General features: G+C 55.0%; 1 protein-coding gene across 1 annotated transcript in view; it reads left to right on the forward strand.

The window, feature by feature from the left end:
• LOC128802843 (E3 ubiquitin-protein ligase BRE1B-like) overlaps window positions 1-13,557 on the forward strand; it is a gene marked incomplete at its 5' end in the record, with an annotated part of 38,709 nt that extends 25,152 nt beyond the window's left edge. Inside the window, 4 exon segments of the mRNA XM_053969421.1 lie at window positions 6,149-6,289; window positions 10,048-10,149; window positions 12,106-12,477; window positions 12,661-13,557. Of these exon segments, the coding sequence (XP_053825396.1) occupies window positions 6,149-6,289; window positions 10,048-10,149; window positions 12,106-12,282 (420 nt within the window).
• Between the last annotated feature and the right edge of the window lie 2,173 nt (window positions 13,558-15,730).

Below are 15,730 nucleotides of genomic sequence, written 5' to 3' on the forward strand. Positions count from 1 at the left end.
GACAGGTGAGAGGTGAGGCAGGTGAGACACAGGTGTGACACAGGTGAGACAGGTGAGACAGGTGAGACACAGGTGTGACACAGGTGTGATACAGGTGAGACACAGGTGTGAGACAGGTGAGACACAGGTGAGACAAGTGTGACACAGGTGTGACACAGGTGAGAGACAGGTGTGGCACAGGTGAGAGGTGTGACAGGTGTGACAAGTGTGATACAGGTGTGATACAGGTGAGACACAAGTGAGACAGGTGAGACACAGGTGTGACACGGGACAGGTGTGACAGGTGAGACACAGGTGTGATACAGGTGAGACAGGTATCACAGGTGGGACAGGTGTGATATAGGTGTGATACAGATGTGACACAGGTGAGACAGGTGTGACAGGAGAAACACAGGTGTGATACAGGTGAGACACAGGTGTGACAAGTGTGATACAGGTGAGACAGGTGTGGCACAGGTGAGGTGTGACACAGGTGACAGGTGGGATAGGTGAGACACAGGTGTGGCACAGGTATGACACAGGTGGGGCAGGTGTGTGACACAGTTGAGAGGTGAGACACAGGTGGGACAGGTGTGATATAGGTGTGACACAGGTGAGAGAAGTCTAACAGGTGTGACAGGTGTGACACAGGTGTGACACAGGTGAGACTGGTGTGACAGGTATCACAGGTGAGATGCAGGTGGAACAGGTGTGATACAGGTGAGAGAGGTCTGACAGGTGTGATAAAGGTGTGATACAGGTATGGGACAGGTGAGACACAGGTGTGACACAGGTGAGACAGGTGAGACACAGGTGACAGGTGTGACATAGGTGATACAGGTGTGACACAGGTGAGACACAGGTGAGAGGTGTGACAGGTGTGGCACAGGTGAGAGGTGTGATACAGGTGAGACAGGTGTGATAGGTGTGACACAGGTGATACAGGTGCGACACAGGTGAGACAGGCGTGGCACAGGTGTGAGAAGTCTGACAGGTGAGACAAAGGTGACACAGGTGTGACACAGGTGTGACGTAGGTGATACAGGTGGGACGCGGGTGTGATACAGGTGAGACAGGCGTGGCACAGGTGTGAGAAGTCTGACAGGTGTGACACGTGTGTGACAGGTGTGACACAGGTGTGACAGGTGTGATACAGGTAAGACAGGTGTGACACAGGTGTGACAGGTGAGAGATGTGACACAGGTGCGACACAGGTGTGATACAGGTGAGAGAGGTCTGACAGGTGAGACACAGGTGTGACACAAGTGTGAAACAGGTGCGACAGCTGTTACACAGGTGTGACAGGTGAGATAGGTGTGACACAGGTGAGAGGTGTGACACAGGTGAGACACAGGTGTGACACAGGTGAGAGGTGTGACGCAGGTGTGACACAGGTGTGTCAGGTGTCTCAGGTACCCCCCAGGTGTGCCCAGGTGTATCCCAATGGATCCCAGGTGTGCCCAGCTGTGCCCAGGTGTATTTCAGGTGTCCCCAGGTGCCCCCTGGTGTATCTCAGGTGTGCCCAGGTGCACTCAGGTGTATCTCAGGTGTATCCCAGGTGCACTCAGGTGTATCCCAGGTGCACTCAGGTGTATCTCAGGTGTATCCTAGGTGTATCCCAATGGATCCCAGGTTTATCCAGGTGTATCCCAGGTGCGCTCAGGTGTGCCCAGGTGCACTCAGGTGTATCCCAGGTGCACTCAGGTGTGCCCAGGTGTACCCAGGTGTATCCCAGGTGTATCCCAGGTGCACTCAGGTGTGCCCAGGTGTGCCCAGGTGCACTCAGGTGTATCCCAGGTGCACTCAGGTGTATCCCAGGTGCACTCAGGTGCGTTACCTGCAGGCGGTGGAGGCGGCCCAGCTGGCCGAGGACCTGCGGGCGCAGGGCGAGCACGTGCAGGCGCGGCTGCGGGAGCTGCAGGTGTGACACAGGTGTGACACAGGTGTGACACAGGTGTGTCCCAATGGATCCCAGGTGCACTCAGGTGTATCTCAGGTGTGTGCCAATGGATCCCAGGTGTATCCAGGTGCACTCAGGTGTGCCCAGGTGTATCCCAATGGATCCCAGGTTTATCCAGGTGTGCTCAGGTGTATCCTAGGTTTATCCCAATGGATCCATATCCTAATGGATCCCAGGTGTATCCAGGTGCACTCAGGTGTGCCCAGGTGTATCCTAATGGATCCCAGGTGTGCCCAGGTGTGCTCAGGTGTATCTCACGTGTGCCCAATGGATCCCAGGTGTATCCAGGTGCACTCAGGTGTATCCCAATGGATCCCAGGTGTGCCCAGGTGTATCTCAGGTGTCTCTCAATGGATCCCAGGTTTATTCAGGTGTGCCCAGGTGTGACACAGGTGTGTCCCAATGGATGTCAGGTGTATCTCAGGTGTATCCCAATGGATCCCAGGTTTATCCAGGTGTGCCCAGGTGCACTCAGGTGCGCTCAGGTGTAACTCAGGTGTGCTCAGGTGTATCCCAATGGATCTTAGCTGTGCCCGGGTGTATCCCAATGGATCCCGGTTGCACTCAGGTGTATCCCAATGGATCCCAGGTGTACCCAGGTGCACTCAGGTGTATCCCAGGTGTATCTCAGGTGCACTCAGGTGTGCCCAGGTGCACTCAGGTGCGTTACCTGCAGGCGGTGGAGGCGGCCCAGCTGGCCGAGGACCTGCGGGCGCAGGGCGAGCACGTGCAGGCGCGGCTGCGGGAGCTGCAGGTGTGACACAGGTGTGACACAGGTGTGACACAGGTGTGTCCCAATGGATCTCAGGTGTGCCCAGGTGTGCTCAGGTGTATCCCAGGTGTATCCCAATGCATCCCAGGTTTATCCAGGTGTACCCAGGTGTATCTCAGGTGTACTCAGGTGTAACTCAGGTGTGCTCAGGTGTATCCCAATGGATCTCAGCTGTGCCCGCATGTATCCCAATGGATCCCAGGTGCACTCAGGTGTATCCCAATGGATCCCAGGTGTACCCAGGGGCACTCAGGTGTATCCCAATGGATCCCAGGTGCACTCAGGTGTGCCCAGGTGCACTCAGGTGTATCTCAGGTGCGTTACCTGCAGGCGGTGGAGGCGGCCCAGCTGGCCGAGGACCTGCGGGCGCAGGGCGAGCACGTGCAGGCGCGGCTGCGGGAGCTGCAGGTGTGACACAGGTGTGACACAGGTGTGACACAGGTGTGACACAGGTGTGACACAGGTGTGATACAGGTGTGCCCAGGTGTATCCCAATGGATCCCAGGTGTGCCCAGGTGTATCCCAATGGATCCCAGGTGTGCCCAGGTGCACTCAGGTGTATCCCAGGTGTGCTCAGGTGTATCCCAATGGATCCCAGGTGCCCTCAGGTGCGCTCAGGTTTATCCAGGTGCACTCAGGTGTATCCCAGGTGTACCCAGGTGCACTCAGGTGTGCCCAGGTGTATCTCAGGTGCGCTCAGGTGTAACTCAGGTGTGCTCAGGTGTGTTCCAATGGATCTCAGCTGTGCCCGGGTGTATCCCAATGGATCCCAGGTGCACTCAGGTGTATCCCAATGGATCCCAGGTGCACTCAGGTGTATCCCAATGGATCCCAGGTTTATCCAGGTGTGCCCAGGTGCACTCAGGTGTGCCCAGGTGCACTCAGGTGCGTTACCTGCAGGCGGTGGAGGCGGCCCAGCTGGCCGAGGACCTGCGGGCGCAGGGCGAGCACGTGCAGGCGCGGCTGCGGGAGCTGCAGGTGTGACACAGGTGTGCTCAGGTGTGACACAGGTGTGCCCCAATGGATCCCAGGTGTGCCCAGGTGTGTCCCAATGGATCTCAGGTGTGCCCAGGTGTATCTCAGTTGCACTCAGGTGTATCTCAATGGATCCCAGGTTTATCCAGGTGTAGCCAGGTGTATCTCAGGTGTACTCAGGTGTAACTCAGGTGTGCTCAGGTGTATCCCAATGGATCCCAGGTGCACTCAGGTGTATCCCAGGTGTATCTCAATGGATCCCAGGTTTATCCAGGTGTACCCAGGTGTATCTCAGGTGTACTCAGGTGTAACTCAGGTGTGCTCAGGTGTGTCCCAATGGATCTCAGCTGTGCCCGGGTGTATCCCAATGGATCCCAGGTGTATCTCAGGTGTATCCCAATGGATCCCAGGTGTGCCCAGGTGCACTCAGGTATATCCCAGGTGTATCTCAGGTGTGCCCAGGTGTATCCCAGGTGCACTCAGGTGTGCCCAGGTGCACTCAGGTGCGTTACCTGCAGGCGGTGGAGGCGGCCCAGCTGGCCGAGGACCTGCGGGCGCAGGGCGAGCACGTGCAGGCGCGGCTGCGGGAGCTGCAGGTGTGACACAGGTGTGACACAGGTGTGACACAGGTGTGACACAGGTGTGCTCAGGTGTATCCCAATGGATCCCAGGTGTGCCCAGGTGTATCTCAGTTGCACTCAGGTGTATCTCAATGGATCCCAGGTTTATCCAGGTGTACCCAGGTGTATCTCAGGTGTAACTCAGGTGTGCTCAGGTGTGTTCCAATGGATCTTAGCTGTGCCCGGGTGTATCCCAATGGATCCCAGGTGCACTCAGGTGTATCCCAATGGATCCCAGGTTTATCCAGGTGTGCCCAGGTGCACTCAGGTGTGCCCAGGTGCACTCAGGTGCACCCAGGTGTATCCCAGGTGCACTCAGGTGTATCCCAGGTGTATCCCAGGTGCACCCAGGTGTACCCAGGTGCACTCAGGTGTGCCCAGGCGCACTCAGGTGTATCCCAGGTGCACTCAGGTGCGTTACCTGCAGGCGGTGGAGGCGGCCCAGCTGGCCGAGGACCTGCGGGCGCAGGGCGAGCACGTGCAGGCGCGGCTGCGGGAGCTGCAGGTGTGACACAGGTGTGACACAGGTGTGACACAGGTGTGCTCAGGTGTGACACAGGTGTGCCCAGGTGTGACACAGGTGTGACACAGGTGTGCCCAGGTGTGACACAGGTGTGACACAGGTGTGACACAGGAGTGACACAGGTGTGCCCAGGTGTGACACAGGTGTGACACAGGTGTGACACAGGAGTGACACAGGTGTGCCCAGGTGTGACACAGGTGTGACACAGGTGTGCCCAGGTGTATCCAGGTGTGCCTAGGTGTATGCCAGGTGTATCCCAATGGATCCATATCCCAATGGATCCCAGGTGTATCCAGGTGCACTCAGGTGTGCTCAGGTGTATCCCAATGGATCCCAGGTGTGCCGAGGTGTATCTCAGGTGTATCTCAATGGATCCCAGGTTTATCCAGGTGTGCCCAGGTGTGACACAGGTGTGTCCCAATGGATCTCAGGTATACCCAGGTGTATCCCAATGGATCCCAGGTGCACTCAGGTGCGCTCAGGTGTATCTCAGTTGCACTCAGGTGTATCCCAATGGATCCCAGGTGTGCTCAGGTGTATCCCAATGGATCTCAGGTGTGCCCAGGTGTATCTCAGTTGCACTCAGGTGTATCTCAATGGATCCCAGGTTTATCCAGGTGTACCCAGGTGTATCTCAGGTGTACTCAGGTGTAACTCAGGTGTGCTCAGGTGTGTTCCAATGGATCTCAGCTGTGCCCGGGTGTATCCCAATGGATCCCAGGTGCACTCAGGTGTATCCCAATGGATCCCAGGTTTATCCAGGTGTATCCCAGGTGTATCTCAGGTGCGTTACCTGCAGGCGGTGGAGGCGGCCCAGCTGGCCGAGGACCTGCGGGCGCAGGGCGAGCACGTGCAGGCGCGGCTGCGGGAGCTGCAGGTGTGACACAGGTGTGCCCCAATGGATCCCAGGTGTGCCCAGGTGTATCCCAATGGATCTCAGGTGTGCCCAGGTGTATCTCAGTTGCACTCAGGTGTATCTCAACGGATCCCAGGTTTATCCAGGTGTGCCCAGGTGTATCTCAGGTGTACTCAGGTGTAACTCAGGTGTGCTCAGGTGTATCCCAATGGATCTCAGCTGTGCCCGGGTGTGTCCCAATGGATCCCAGGTGCACTCAGGTGTATCCCAGGTGTATCTCAGGTGTACTCAGGTGTAACTCAGGTGTGCTCAGGTGTGTCCCAATGTATCTTAGCTGTGCCCAGGTGTATCCCAATGGATCCCAGGTGCACTCAGGTCTATCCCAATGGATCCCAGGTGTACCCAGGTGTACCCAGGTGCACTCAGGTGTATCCCAGGTGTATCTCAGGTGCGTTACCTGCAGGCGGTGGAGGCGGCCCAGCTGGCCGAGGACCTGCGGGCGCAGGGCGAGCACGTGCAGGCGCGGCTGCGGGAGCTGCAGGCCTGCGCCGCCGAGAACCGCGCCGCCAAGGACAAGGAGGCGCTGAGCCTCAAGAGAGCCCAGGTGGGAGAGCGGCAATTCCGGGATTTCGGGGGATTTTTAGGGAATTTCGGGGATTTTGGGAGGGGTTTGGGAGGGGATTTTGGGGGGAAATTTGAGGATTTTGGGGATTTTGGGAATTGTGGGGATTTGGGGAGGGGAGTTTGGGGGAGATTTGAGGTTTTTGAGAGGGAATTTTGGGGGTTTTGGGGGAAAATTTGGGGATTTTGGGGGATTTTGGGAATTCGGGGATTTTGGGGAATTTGGGGATTTTGAGGATTTTGGGGATTTTGAAGATTTTGGGGATTTGGGGGATTTTGGGGATTTGGGGATTTTGGGAGGGGTTTTGGGGGGAATTTGAGGATTTTGGGGAGATTTGAGAGGGGATTTTGGGAATTCTGAGGTATTTTGGGGATTTTGGGAAATTTCGGGGATTTGGGGATTTTGCGAATTTTGGGGATTTCGGGAGGGGTTTGGGAGGGGAGTTTGGGGGAGATTTGAGGTTTTTGGGGAGATTTGAGAGGGAATTTTGGGGGTTTTGGGGGAAAATTTGGGGATTTGGGGGGATTTTCGGGGGATTTTTCGGGATTTTGGGGATTCAGGGATTTTGGGGAATTCGGGGATTTTGGGGATTCGGGGATTTTGGGGAATTTGGGGATTTGGGGATTTTGGGAGGGGTTTGGGAGGGGATTTTGGGGAAAATTTGAGGACTTGGGGAGATTTTGGAGGGGATTTCAGGGATTTTGGGAATTCGGGGATTTTGGGGATTTGGGGATTCGGGGATTTTGGGAGGGGAGTTTGGGGGAGATTTGAGGTTTTTGGGGAGATTTGAGGGGGAAATTTGGGGGTTTTGGGGGAAAATTTGGGGATTTTGGGGGATTTTGGGGATTTGGGGCATTTGGGGAATTTTGGGGATTTTGGGGATTCGGGGATTTTGGGGATTTTGGGAATCTGGGGATTTTGGGGAATTTGGGGATTTGGGGATTTTGGGAGGGGAGTTTGGGGGAGATTTGAGGGTTTTGGGGAGATTTGAGGGGGAATTTTGGGGGTTTTGGGGGAAAATTTGGGGATTTGGGGGGATTTTGGGGGGATTATGGAGATTTTGGGAATTTTGGGGATTTTGGGGAATTTGGGGATTTTGGGAATTCGGGGATTTTGGGGAATTTGGGGATTTTGGGAATTTGGGGATTTTGGGGATTCGGGGATTTTGGGGATTCGGGGATTTTGGGGATTTGGGGAATTCGGGGATTTTAGGGATTTGGGCAATTTTGGGGATTTTGGGAGGGGATTTTGGGGGGACATTTGAGGATTTTGGGGAGATTTTGGAGGGAATTTTGGGGATTTCGGGGATTTGGGGAATTTTGGGGATTTTGGGAATCTGGGGATTTTGGGGATTTGGGGATTTTGGGAGGGATTTTGGAGGAGATTTGAGGTTTTTGGGGAGATTTGAGGGGGAAATTTGGGGGTTTTGGGGGAAAATTTGAGGATTTGGGGGGATTTTGGGGGGATTATGGGGATTTTGGGGATTCGGGGATTTTGGGGAATTTGGGGATTTTGAGGACTTTGGGGATTTAGGGGATTTCGGGAGTGGTTTGGGAGGGGATTTTGGAGGGAAATTTGAGGTTTTTGGGGAGATTTTGGATGGAATTTTGGGGGTTTCGGGAATTTTGGGGATTTCGGGAATTTGGGGATATCGGGAGGGGTTTCGGCAGGGATTTTGCGGGAAATTTGAGGATTTTGGGGAGATTTTGGAGAGAATTTTTAGAATTTTGGGGATTTTGGGAGGGGTTTGGGAGGGGATTTTGGGGGAGATTTGAGGTTTTTGGGGAGATTTGATGGGGAATTTTGGGGGTTTTGGGGGAAAATTTGAGGATTTGGGGAGATTTTGGAGGGGATTTCGGGGATTTTGGGAATTCGGCGATTTTGGGGATTCGGGGAATTTGGGGATTTTGGGGATCTTGGGGATTTTGGGAGGGGATTTTGGGGGAAATTTGAGGATTTTGTGGATTTTGGGAATTGTGGGGATTTTGGGGATTCCAGGGATTTTTTGGGATTTCAGGCATTTTGGGGATTTTAGGGATTCTGGGAATTTCTGGAATTTTGGGGATTTGGGGAATTCAGGGATTTTAGGGATTTGGGCAATTTTGGGGATTTTGGGAGGGGATTTTGGGGGGAAATTTGAGGATTTTGGGGAGATTTTGGAGGGAATTTTGGGGATTTCGGGGATTTTGGGAATTTTGGGGATTTTGGGAATCTGGGGATTTTGGGGAATTTGGGAGGGATTTTGGAGGAGATTTGAGGTTTTTGGGGAGATTTGAGGGGGAAATTTGGGGGTTTTGGGGGAAAATTTGGGGATTTTGGGGAGATTATGGGGATTTTGGGAATTTTGGGGATTTTGGGGAGGGGTTTGGGAGGGGATTTTGGAGATTTTGGGTGGAAAAATTGAGGATTTTCGGCAGATTTTGGGGATTTTGGGAGGGGTTTCAGAGGGAATTTTGGGGGAAATTTGAGGTTTTTGAGGAGATTTTGGAGAGAATTATGGGGATTTTGGCAATTTTGGGGATTTGGGGATGGGTTTGGGAGGGGATTTTGGGGGGAGCTTAGAGGATTTTGGAGGGAATTTTGGGGGAAAATTCGAGGATTTTGGAGTGATTTTGGAGAGAATTTTGGGGGGAAATTTGAGGATTTTGGGGAGATTTTGGAGGGAATTTTGGGGATTTCGGAAATTTGGGGATTTTTTCGGAATTTGGGGGATTTTGGGGATTTTGGGAGGGGTTTCAGGGGGGATTTTGGGGGGAAATTTGAGGATTTTGGGGAGATATGACGGGATTTTGGGAATTCTGAGGGATTTTGGGGAATTTGGGGATTTTGGGAGGGGATTTTGGGGGGAATTTGAGGATTTTGGGGAGATTTGAGAGGGGATTTTGGGAATTGTGAGGGATTGTGGGGATTTTGGGGATTTTGGGGCATTTGGGGGATTTGGGGGATTTGGGGGATTTTGGGAGGGGTTTCGGGGGATTTTGGGGGAAATTTGATGATTTGGGGAAGATTTTGGAGAAAATTTTGGGGATTTGGGGGATTTGGGGGATTTTGGGGGTTTTGGGAATTTTGGGAAGTGTTTCAGAGGGGATTTTGGGGGGAGATTTGAGAGGGGATTTTGGGGATTTCGGGAGTGGTTTGGGAGGGGATTTTGGGGGGAAATTTGAGGATTTTGGAGGGAATTTTGGGGGTTTTGGGGTATTTTTTGGTCCCATTTTGGGGTCATTCTGGGAATTTTTTGGGCCCATTTTGGGAATTTTTCGGACTCGTTTTGTGAATTTTTTGGTCCCATTTCGGGAATTTTTTGGGATCATTTGGGATTTTTTTCAGGCCCGTTCTGGGAATTTTTTGGGATCATTTTGGGAATTTTTTGGGCCCGTTCTGGGCCCATTTTGGGAATTTTTCGGGCTCATTTTGGGAATTTTTAGGGTCCATTTTGGGAATTTTTCGGGCCCATTTTGGGAATTTTTTGGGTCCATTTTGGGAATTTTTCGGGCCCATTTTGGGAATTTTTTGGACCCATTTTGGGAATTTTTTGCGCCCGTTCTGGGGCTGTTTTGGGGTTTTTTTGGGCTCATTTTTGGGAATTTTTCGGGCCCATTTTGGGCTCATTTTGGGAATTTTTCGGGCCCATTTTGGGAATTTTTCGGGCCCGTTTTGGGCTCATTTTGGGACTTTTTTGGGCCCGTTCTGGGCGGTTTTTTCGGGTCCGTTCTGGGCGTAATTCCGGCCACCGCCTGCAGGAGGAGCTGTCGCGGCTGCGCCGGAAGCTGGAGAAGCAGCGCAAGGTCGAGGTCTACGCCGACGCCGACCAGATCCTGCAGGAGGAGATCAAGGAGTACCGGGTGAGCTTCCGGAACCTTCCGGGACCTCCCGGGACCTTCCAGAACCTTCCAGGACCTCTTGGGACTTTCCGGCACCTTCCGGGACCTTCTGGATTTTTCTGGGAGCTTCCGGAACCTTCCAGGACCACCTGGAACCTCCTGGAACCTCCTGGGATCTCCTGGGATGTTCTGGGACTTTCTGGAACGTTCCAGAACCTCTTGGGGCCTTCTGGGACCTCCCGGGACCTTCCGGGACCTCCTGGGATTTCCTGGGATTTTCCGGGAGCTTTTGGAACGTTCCGGGACCTTCTGGGACCTCCCGGGACCTCCTGGGATCTCCTGGGACCTTCTGGAACGTTCCCGGATCTCTTGGAACCTTCCGGGACCTCCTGGGATTTCCTGGGATTTTCCAGGAGCTTTTGGAACGTTCCGGGACCTCCCGGGACCGCCTGGGATTTTCCGGGAGCTTCTGGAACATTCCAGGATGTTCTGGGCCCTTTTGGGACCTTCTGGGATCTCCTGGGATTTTTCTGGGAGCTTCCGGAACCTTCCGGGACCTCTTGGGACCTTCTGGGACGTTCTGGGATCTCCTGGGACCTTCCAGAACCTTCCAGGACCTCCTGGAACCTTCCGGGACCTTCTGGGACCTCCTGGGATCTTCTGGGATCTTCTGGAACGTTCCAGAACCTCTTGAGGCCTTCTGGGACCTCCCGGGACCTTCTGGGATCTCCTGGGATTTTCCAGGAGCTTCTGGAACGTTCCGGAACCTCCCGGGATCTCCTGGGATGTTCTGGGACCTTCTGGAACGTTCCCGGACCTCTTGGGACCTTCCGGGACCTCCTGGGATTTCCTGGGATGTTCTGGGACCTTCTGGAATCTTCCGGGAGCTTCTGGAATGTTCCAGGACATTCTGGGAGCTTCCAGGAGCTTCTGGAACATTCCAGGACATTCTGGGAGCTTCCAGGACCTCCCGGGACCTTGAGGAGTCTTGGGTGGAGCTCCAGGACTTTGGTTGACCTTTAACGACTTCAGATTGCCTTGGATGACCCTTGGTTGGCCATTGATGGCTTCGGTTGACCTTGGTTGACCTTTAATGACTTTCCATTATGTTGGATGACCCTTGGTTGGACATTGATGGCTTTGGTTGACCTTGGTTGATCTTTAACAACCTCGATCAATCTTTAATGACCTTGGTTGACCTTTAGCAACTCCAGATTGTCTTGGATGACCCTTGGTTGGCCGTTGATGACTTTGGTTGACCTTGGTTGACCTTTAGCAACTCCGGATTGTCTTGGACGACCCTTGGTTGGCCGTTGATGACTTTAGTTGACCTTTAATGACGTTTAATGACTTTGGTTGACCTTTAATGACCTTGGTTGACCTTTAGTGACTTCAGATTATCTTAGCTGACCCTGGGTTGACCATTGGTGACCTTGGTTGACCTTTAATGACCTTGGTTGATCTTTAATGACTTTAGATTATCTCGGCTGACCCTTGGTTGACCATTGATGGCTTTGGTTGAATTTGGTTGACCTTTAACGACCTCGGTTGACCTTTAATGACCTTGGTTGACCTTTAGGGACTTCAGATTATCATGGCTGACCATTGGTTGACCATTGGTGGCTTTGGTTGTCCTTTAACGATCTTGGTTGATCTTTAACGACCTCGGTTGACCTTTAACGATCTCGGTTGACCATTGGTGACCTTGGTTGACCCTTTAACGACTTTGGTTGACTTTTAATGACCTTGGTTGATCTTCAATGACTTCAGATTATCATGGCTGACTCTTGGTTGACCATTGGTGGCTTCGGTTGACCTTTAATGACCTTGGTTGACCTTTAACGATCCCGGTTGGTCTTTAACGACTTCAAACGCTCTTGGTTGACTTTGGCTGATCTTTAATGACCGTTAACGACCATTAATGACCATTAACGACCTTTAACGACCCCGCGCTGACCCGCTGTCGTCCCCGGCCAGGCCCGGCTGACGTGCCCGTGCTGCAACGCGCGCAAGAAGGACGCGGTGCTGACCAAGTGCTTCCACGTCTTCTGCTTCGAGTGCGTCAAGAGCCGCTACGACACGCGCCAGAGGAAGTGCCCCAAGTGCAACGCGGCCTTCGGCGCGCACGACTTCCATCGCGTCTACATCAGCTGAGCGCCGGCGGTCATCTGTGGTGACCAGTGGTCATCTGTGGTCATCTGCGGTCATCTGTGGTGACCAGTGGTCATCTGTGTCCATCCTTGCTGACCGCAGCCACCAATGACCATCCATGGTCACTCAATGTCCATCTTTTGGCGCGCACGACTTCCACCGCGTCTACATCAGCTGAGCGCCGGCGGTCGTCCTGCGGTGGCCAGCGGTCATCTGTGGTCACCTGTGGTCATCTGCGGTCATCTGCGGTCATCTGTGTCCATCTTTGATGACATCAGCCACCAACGGCTACCCATGGTCATCCATGGTCAACGTCCGTCCTTCGGCACACACAACTTCCACTGCGTCTACGTCGGCTGAGCGCTGGTGGTCATCCTGCAGTGACCAGTGGTCATCTGTGGTCATCTGTGGTCATTTATGGCCATCCTTGGTGACCACGGCAACCAATGACCACCCATGGTCATCCAACGTCCGTCTTTCGGCGCGCACGACTTCCACTGCGTCTACATCAGCTGAGCGCCGGCGGTCACCTGTGGTGGCCAGCGGTCATCTGTGGTCACCTGTGGTCATCTGCGGTCATCTGCGGTCATCTGTGTCCATCTTTGATGACATCGGCCACCAATGGCCACCCATGGTCATCCATGGTCAACGTCCGTCCTTCGGCACGCACAACTTCCACTGCGTCTGCGTCGGCTGAGCGCTGGTGGTCATCCTGCAGTGACCAGTGGTCATCTGTGGTCATCTGTGGTCATTTATGGCCATCCTTGGTGACCACGGCCACCAATGACCACCTGTGGTCACCCCAACGTCCATCCTTCGGTGTGCATGATTTCCACCGCGTCTACATCAGCTGAGCGCCGGCGGTTGTCCCGCGGCGGCCAGCGGTCATCTGCGGTCATCTGTGGTCACCTGTGGTCACCTGTGGTCATCTGCGGTCATCTGCGGTCATCTGTGGTCATCTGCGGTCATCTGTGGTCATCTGTGGTCATCTGTGTCCATCCTTGGTGACCACGGCAACCAATGACCACCCCATGGTCATCCAACGTCCGTGCTTTCGGCGCGCACAACTTCCACCGCGTCCACATCAGCTGAGCGCCGGCAGTTGTCCCGCGGTGGCCAGCGGTCATCTGCGGTCATCTGTGGTTATCTGTGGTCATCTGCGGTCATCTGTGGTCAGCCATGGTCATCTGTGGTCATCTGTGGTCATTTATGGCCATCCTTGGTGACCACGCCAACCAATGGCCACCCAGGGTCATCCAACGTCCATCTTTCAGCGCGCACGACATCCGCCGTGTCTGCGTCAGCTGAGCGCCGGCGTTCGTCCCGTGGTGGCCAGTGGTCATCTGCGGTCATCTGTGGTCATTTATGGCCATCCTTGGTGACCATGGCAACCAATGACCACCCATGGTCATCCAACGTCCGTCTTTCGGCGCGCACGACGTCCACCGCGTCCACATCAGCTGAGCGCTGGCGGTCACCTGTGGTGGCCAGCGGTCATCTGTGGTGACCGCAGTCACCAATGACCACCCATGGTCATCCTGTGTCCATCCTTGGTGACCACGGCCGTGATTTCCACCACGTTTGCATTGGCTGAGCGCCGGCGGTCGTCCCGCAGTGGACATCGGTCATCTGTGGTCATCTGTGGTTATCTGTGGTCATCTGTGGTCATCTGTGTCCATCCTTGGTGACCTATGACCACTGCTGACCACCAGTGATAGCCACTGACCACCAGTGATGACCGCTGACCACCAGTGATGACCGCTGACCATCACTGACCACCACTGACCACCACTGATGACCGCTGACCACCAGTGATGACCACTGACCACCGCTGACCACCACTGACCATCGCTGACCACCGCTGACCACCAGTGATGACCACTGACCACTGCTGACCACCACTGACCATCGCTGACCACCGCTGACCACCAGTGATGACCACTGACCACCGCTGACCACCGCTGACCACCAGTGATGACCACTGACCACCGCTGACCACCGCTGACCACCAGTGATGACCGCTGACCACCGCTGACCACCACTGACCACCACTGACCATTGCTGACCACCCCGTGCTGACCCGTGGTCACCTCCGCCCACGGCGTGGCCACCCCGCGGTCACTCCTGACCACGCCTTGCTGACCAATGACCGCTCCGTGGTCACTCCGTGCTGACCACTGACCACCTGTGGTCACCGCTGGCCACCCCGTGGTGACCAGTGGTCACTTACGGCCACCCCTGGTCACTCCTGACCACCCCAGGCCACCCTTGACCACCCCCAAAGTGACCCCTGTCCACCCCTGGTCACTCCTAACCACCCCAGGCCACCCTTGACCACCCCGAAGTGACCACTGGTCACTCCTGGTCACCCCATGGTCACTCTGCCCACCCCAAAGTGACCACTGGTCACTCCTGGTCACCCCATGGTCACTCTGCCCACCCCAAAGTGACCACTGGTCACTCCTGGTCACCCCATGGTCACTCTGCCCACCCCCAAAGTGACCGCTGGTCACTCTGCCCACCCCAAAGTGACCACTGGTCACTTTGCCCACCCCAAAGTGACCACTGGTCACTCTGCTCACCCCAAAGTGACCACTGGTCACTCCTGGTCACCCCATGGTCACTCTGCCCACCCCAAAGTGACCACTGGTCACTCCTGGTCACCCCATGGTCACTCTGCCCACCCCAGAGTGACCACTGGTCACTCTGCCCAGCCCAAAGTGACCACTGGTCACTCTGCCCAGCCCAAAGTGACCACTGGTCACTCTGCCCACCCCAGAGTGACCACTGGTCACTCTGCTCACCCCAAAGTGACCACTGGTCACTCTGCTCACCCCAAAGTGACCACTGGTCACTCTGCCCACCCCAGAGTGACCACTGGTCACTCTGCTTGCCCCAAAGTGACCACTGGTCACTCTGCCCCACCCCCAAAGTGACCACTGGTCACTCTAAGGGCCACTCCAGAGTGACCACTGACCACCCCCCGTGTCCACCTGGCCCCTCCCCCCCCCTCCCAGTGGTCCACTTCCCCTTGACCCCTCCCCCAGCCCCTGACCTTTGACCCCTGTCCGGCCCCCGCCCCCTTTTCCCTCCCAGCCAAATAAAATCGCTCGGAGCCGATCCCGCGCTGGGGGCGGAGTCTGTGCGGGGCGGTCACTCATTGGTCACTCAGGGGTCACTCAGGGTCACTCATTGGTCACTCAGGGTCACTCAGGGGTCATTGGGGTCACTCAGTGGTCACTCAAGGTCACTCACTGGTCACTCATTGGTCACTCAGGGTCACTCAGGGGTCACTCATTGGTCACTCAGGAGTCATTGGGGGACTGGGGGGTCACTCATTGGTCACTCACTGGTCACTCGGGGTCACTCAGGGGTCATTTGGGGGCTACTCAGGGTCACTCATTGGTCACTCAGGGGTCACTCAGGGGTCACTCATTGGTCACTCAGGGTC

This window comes from Vidua macroura, unplaced genomic scaffold (assembly GCF_024509145.1).
Source record: "Vidua macroura isolate BioBank_ID:100142 unplaced genomic scaffold, ASM2450914v1 whyUn_scaffold_202, whole genome shotgun sequence".
Lineage (NCBI taxonomy): Eukaryota > Metazoa > Chordata > Aves > Passeriformes > Viduidae > Vidua > Vidua macroura.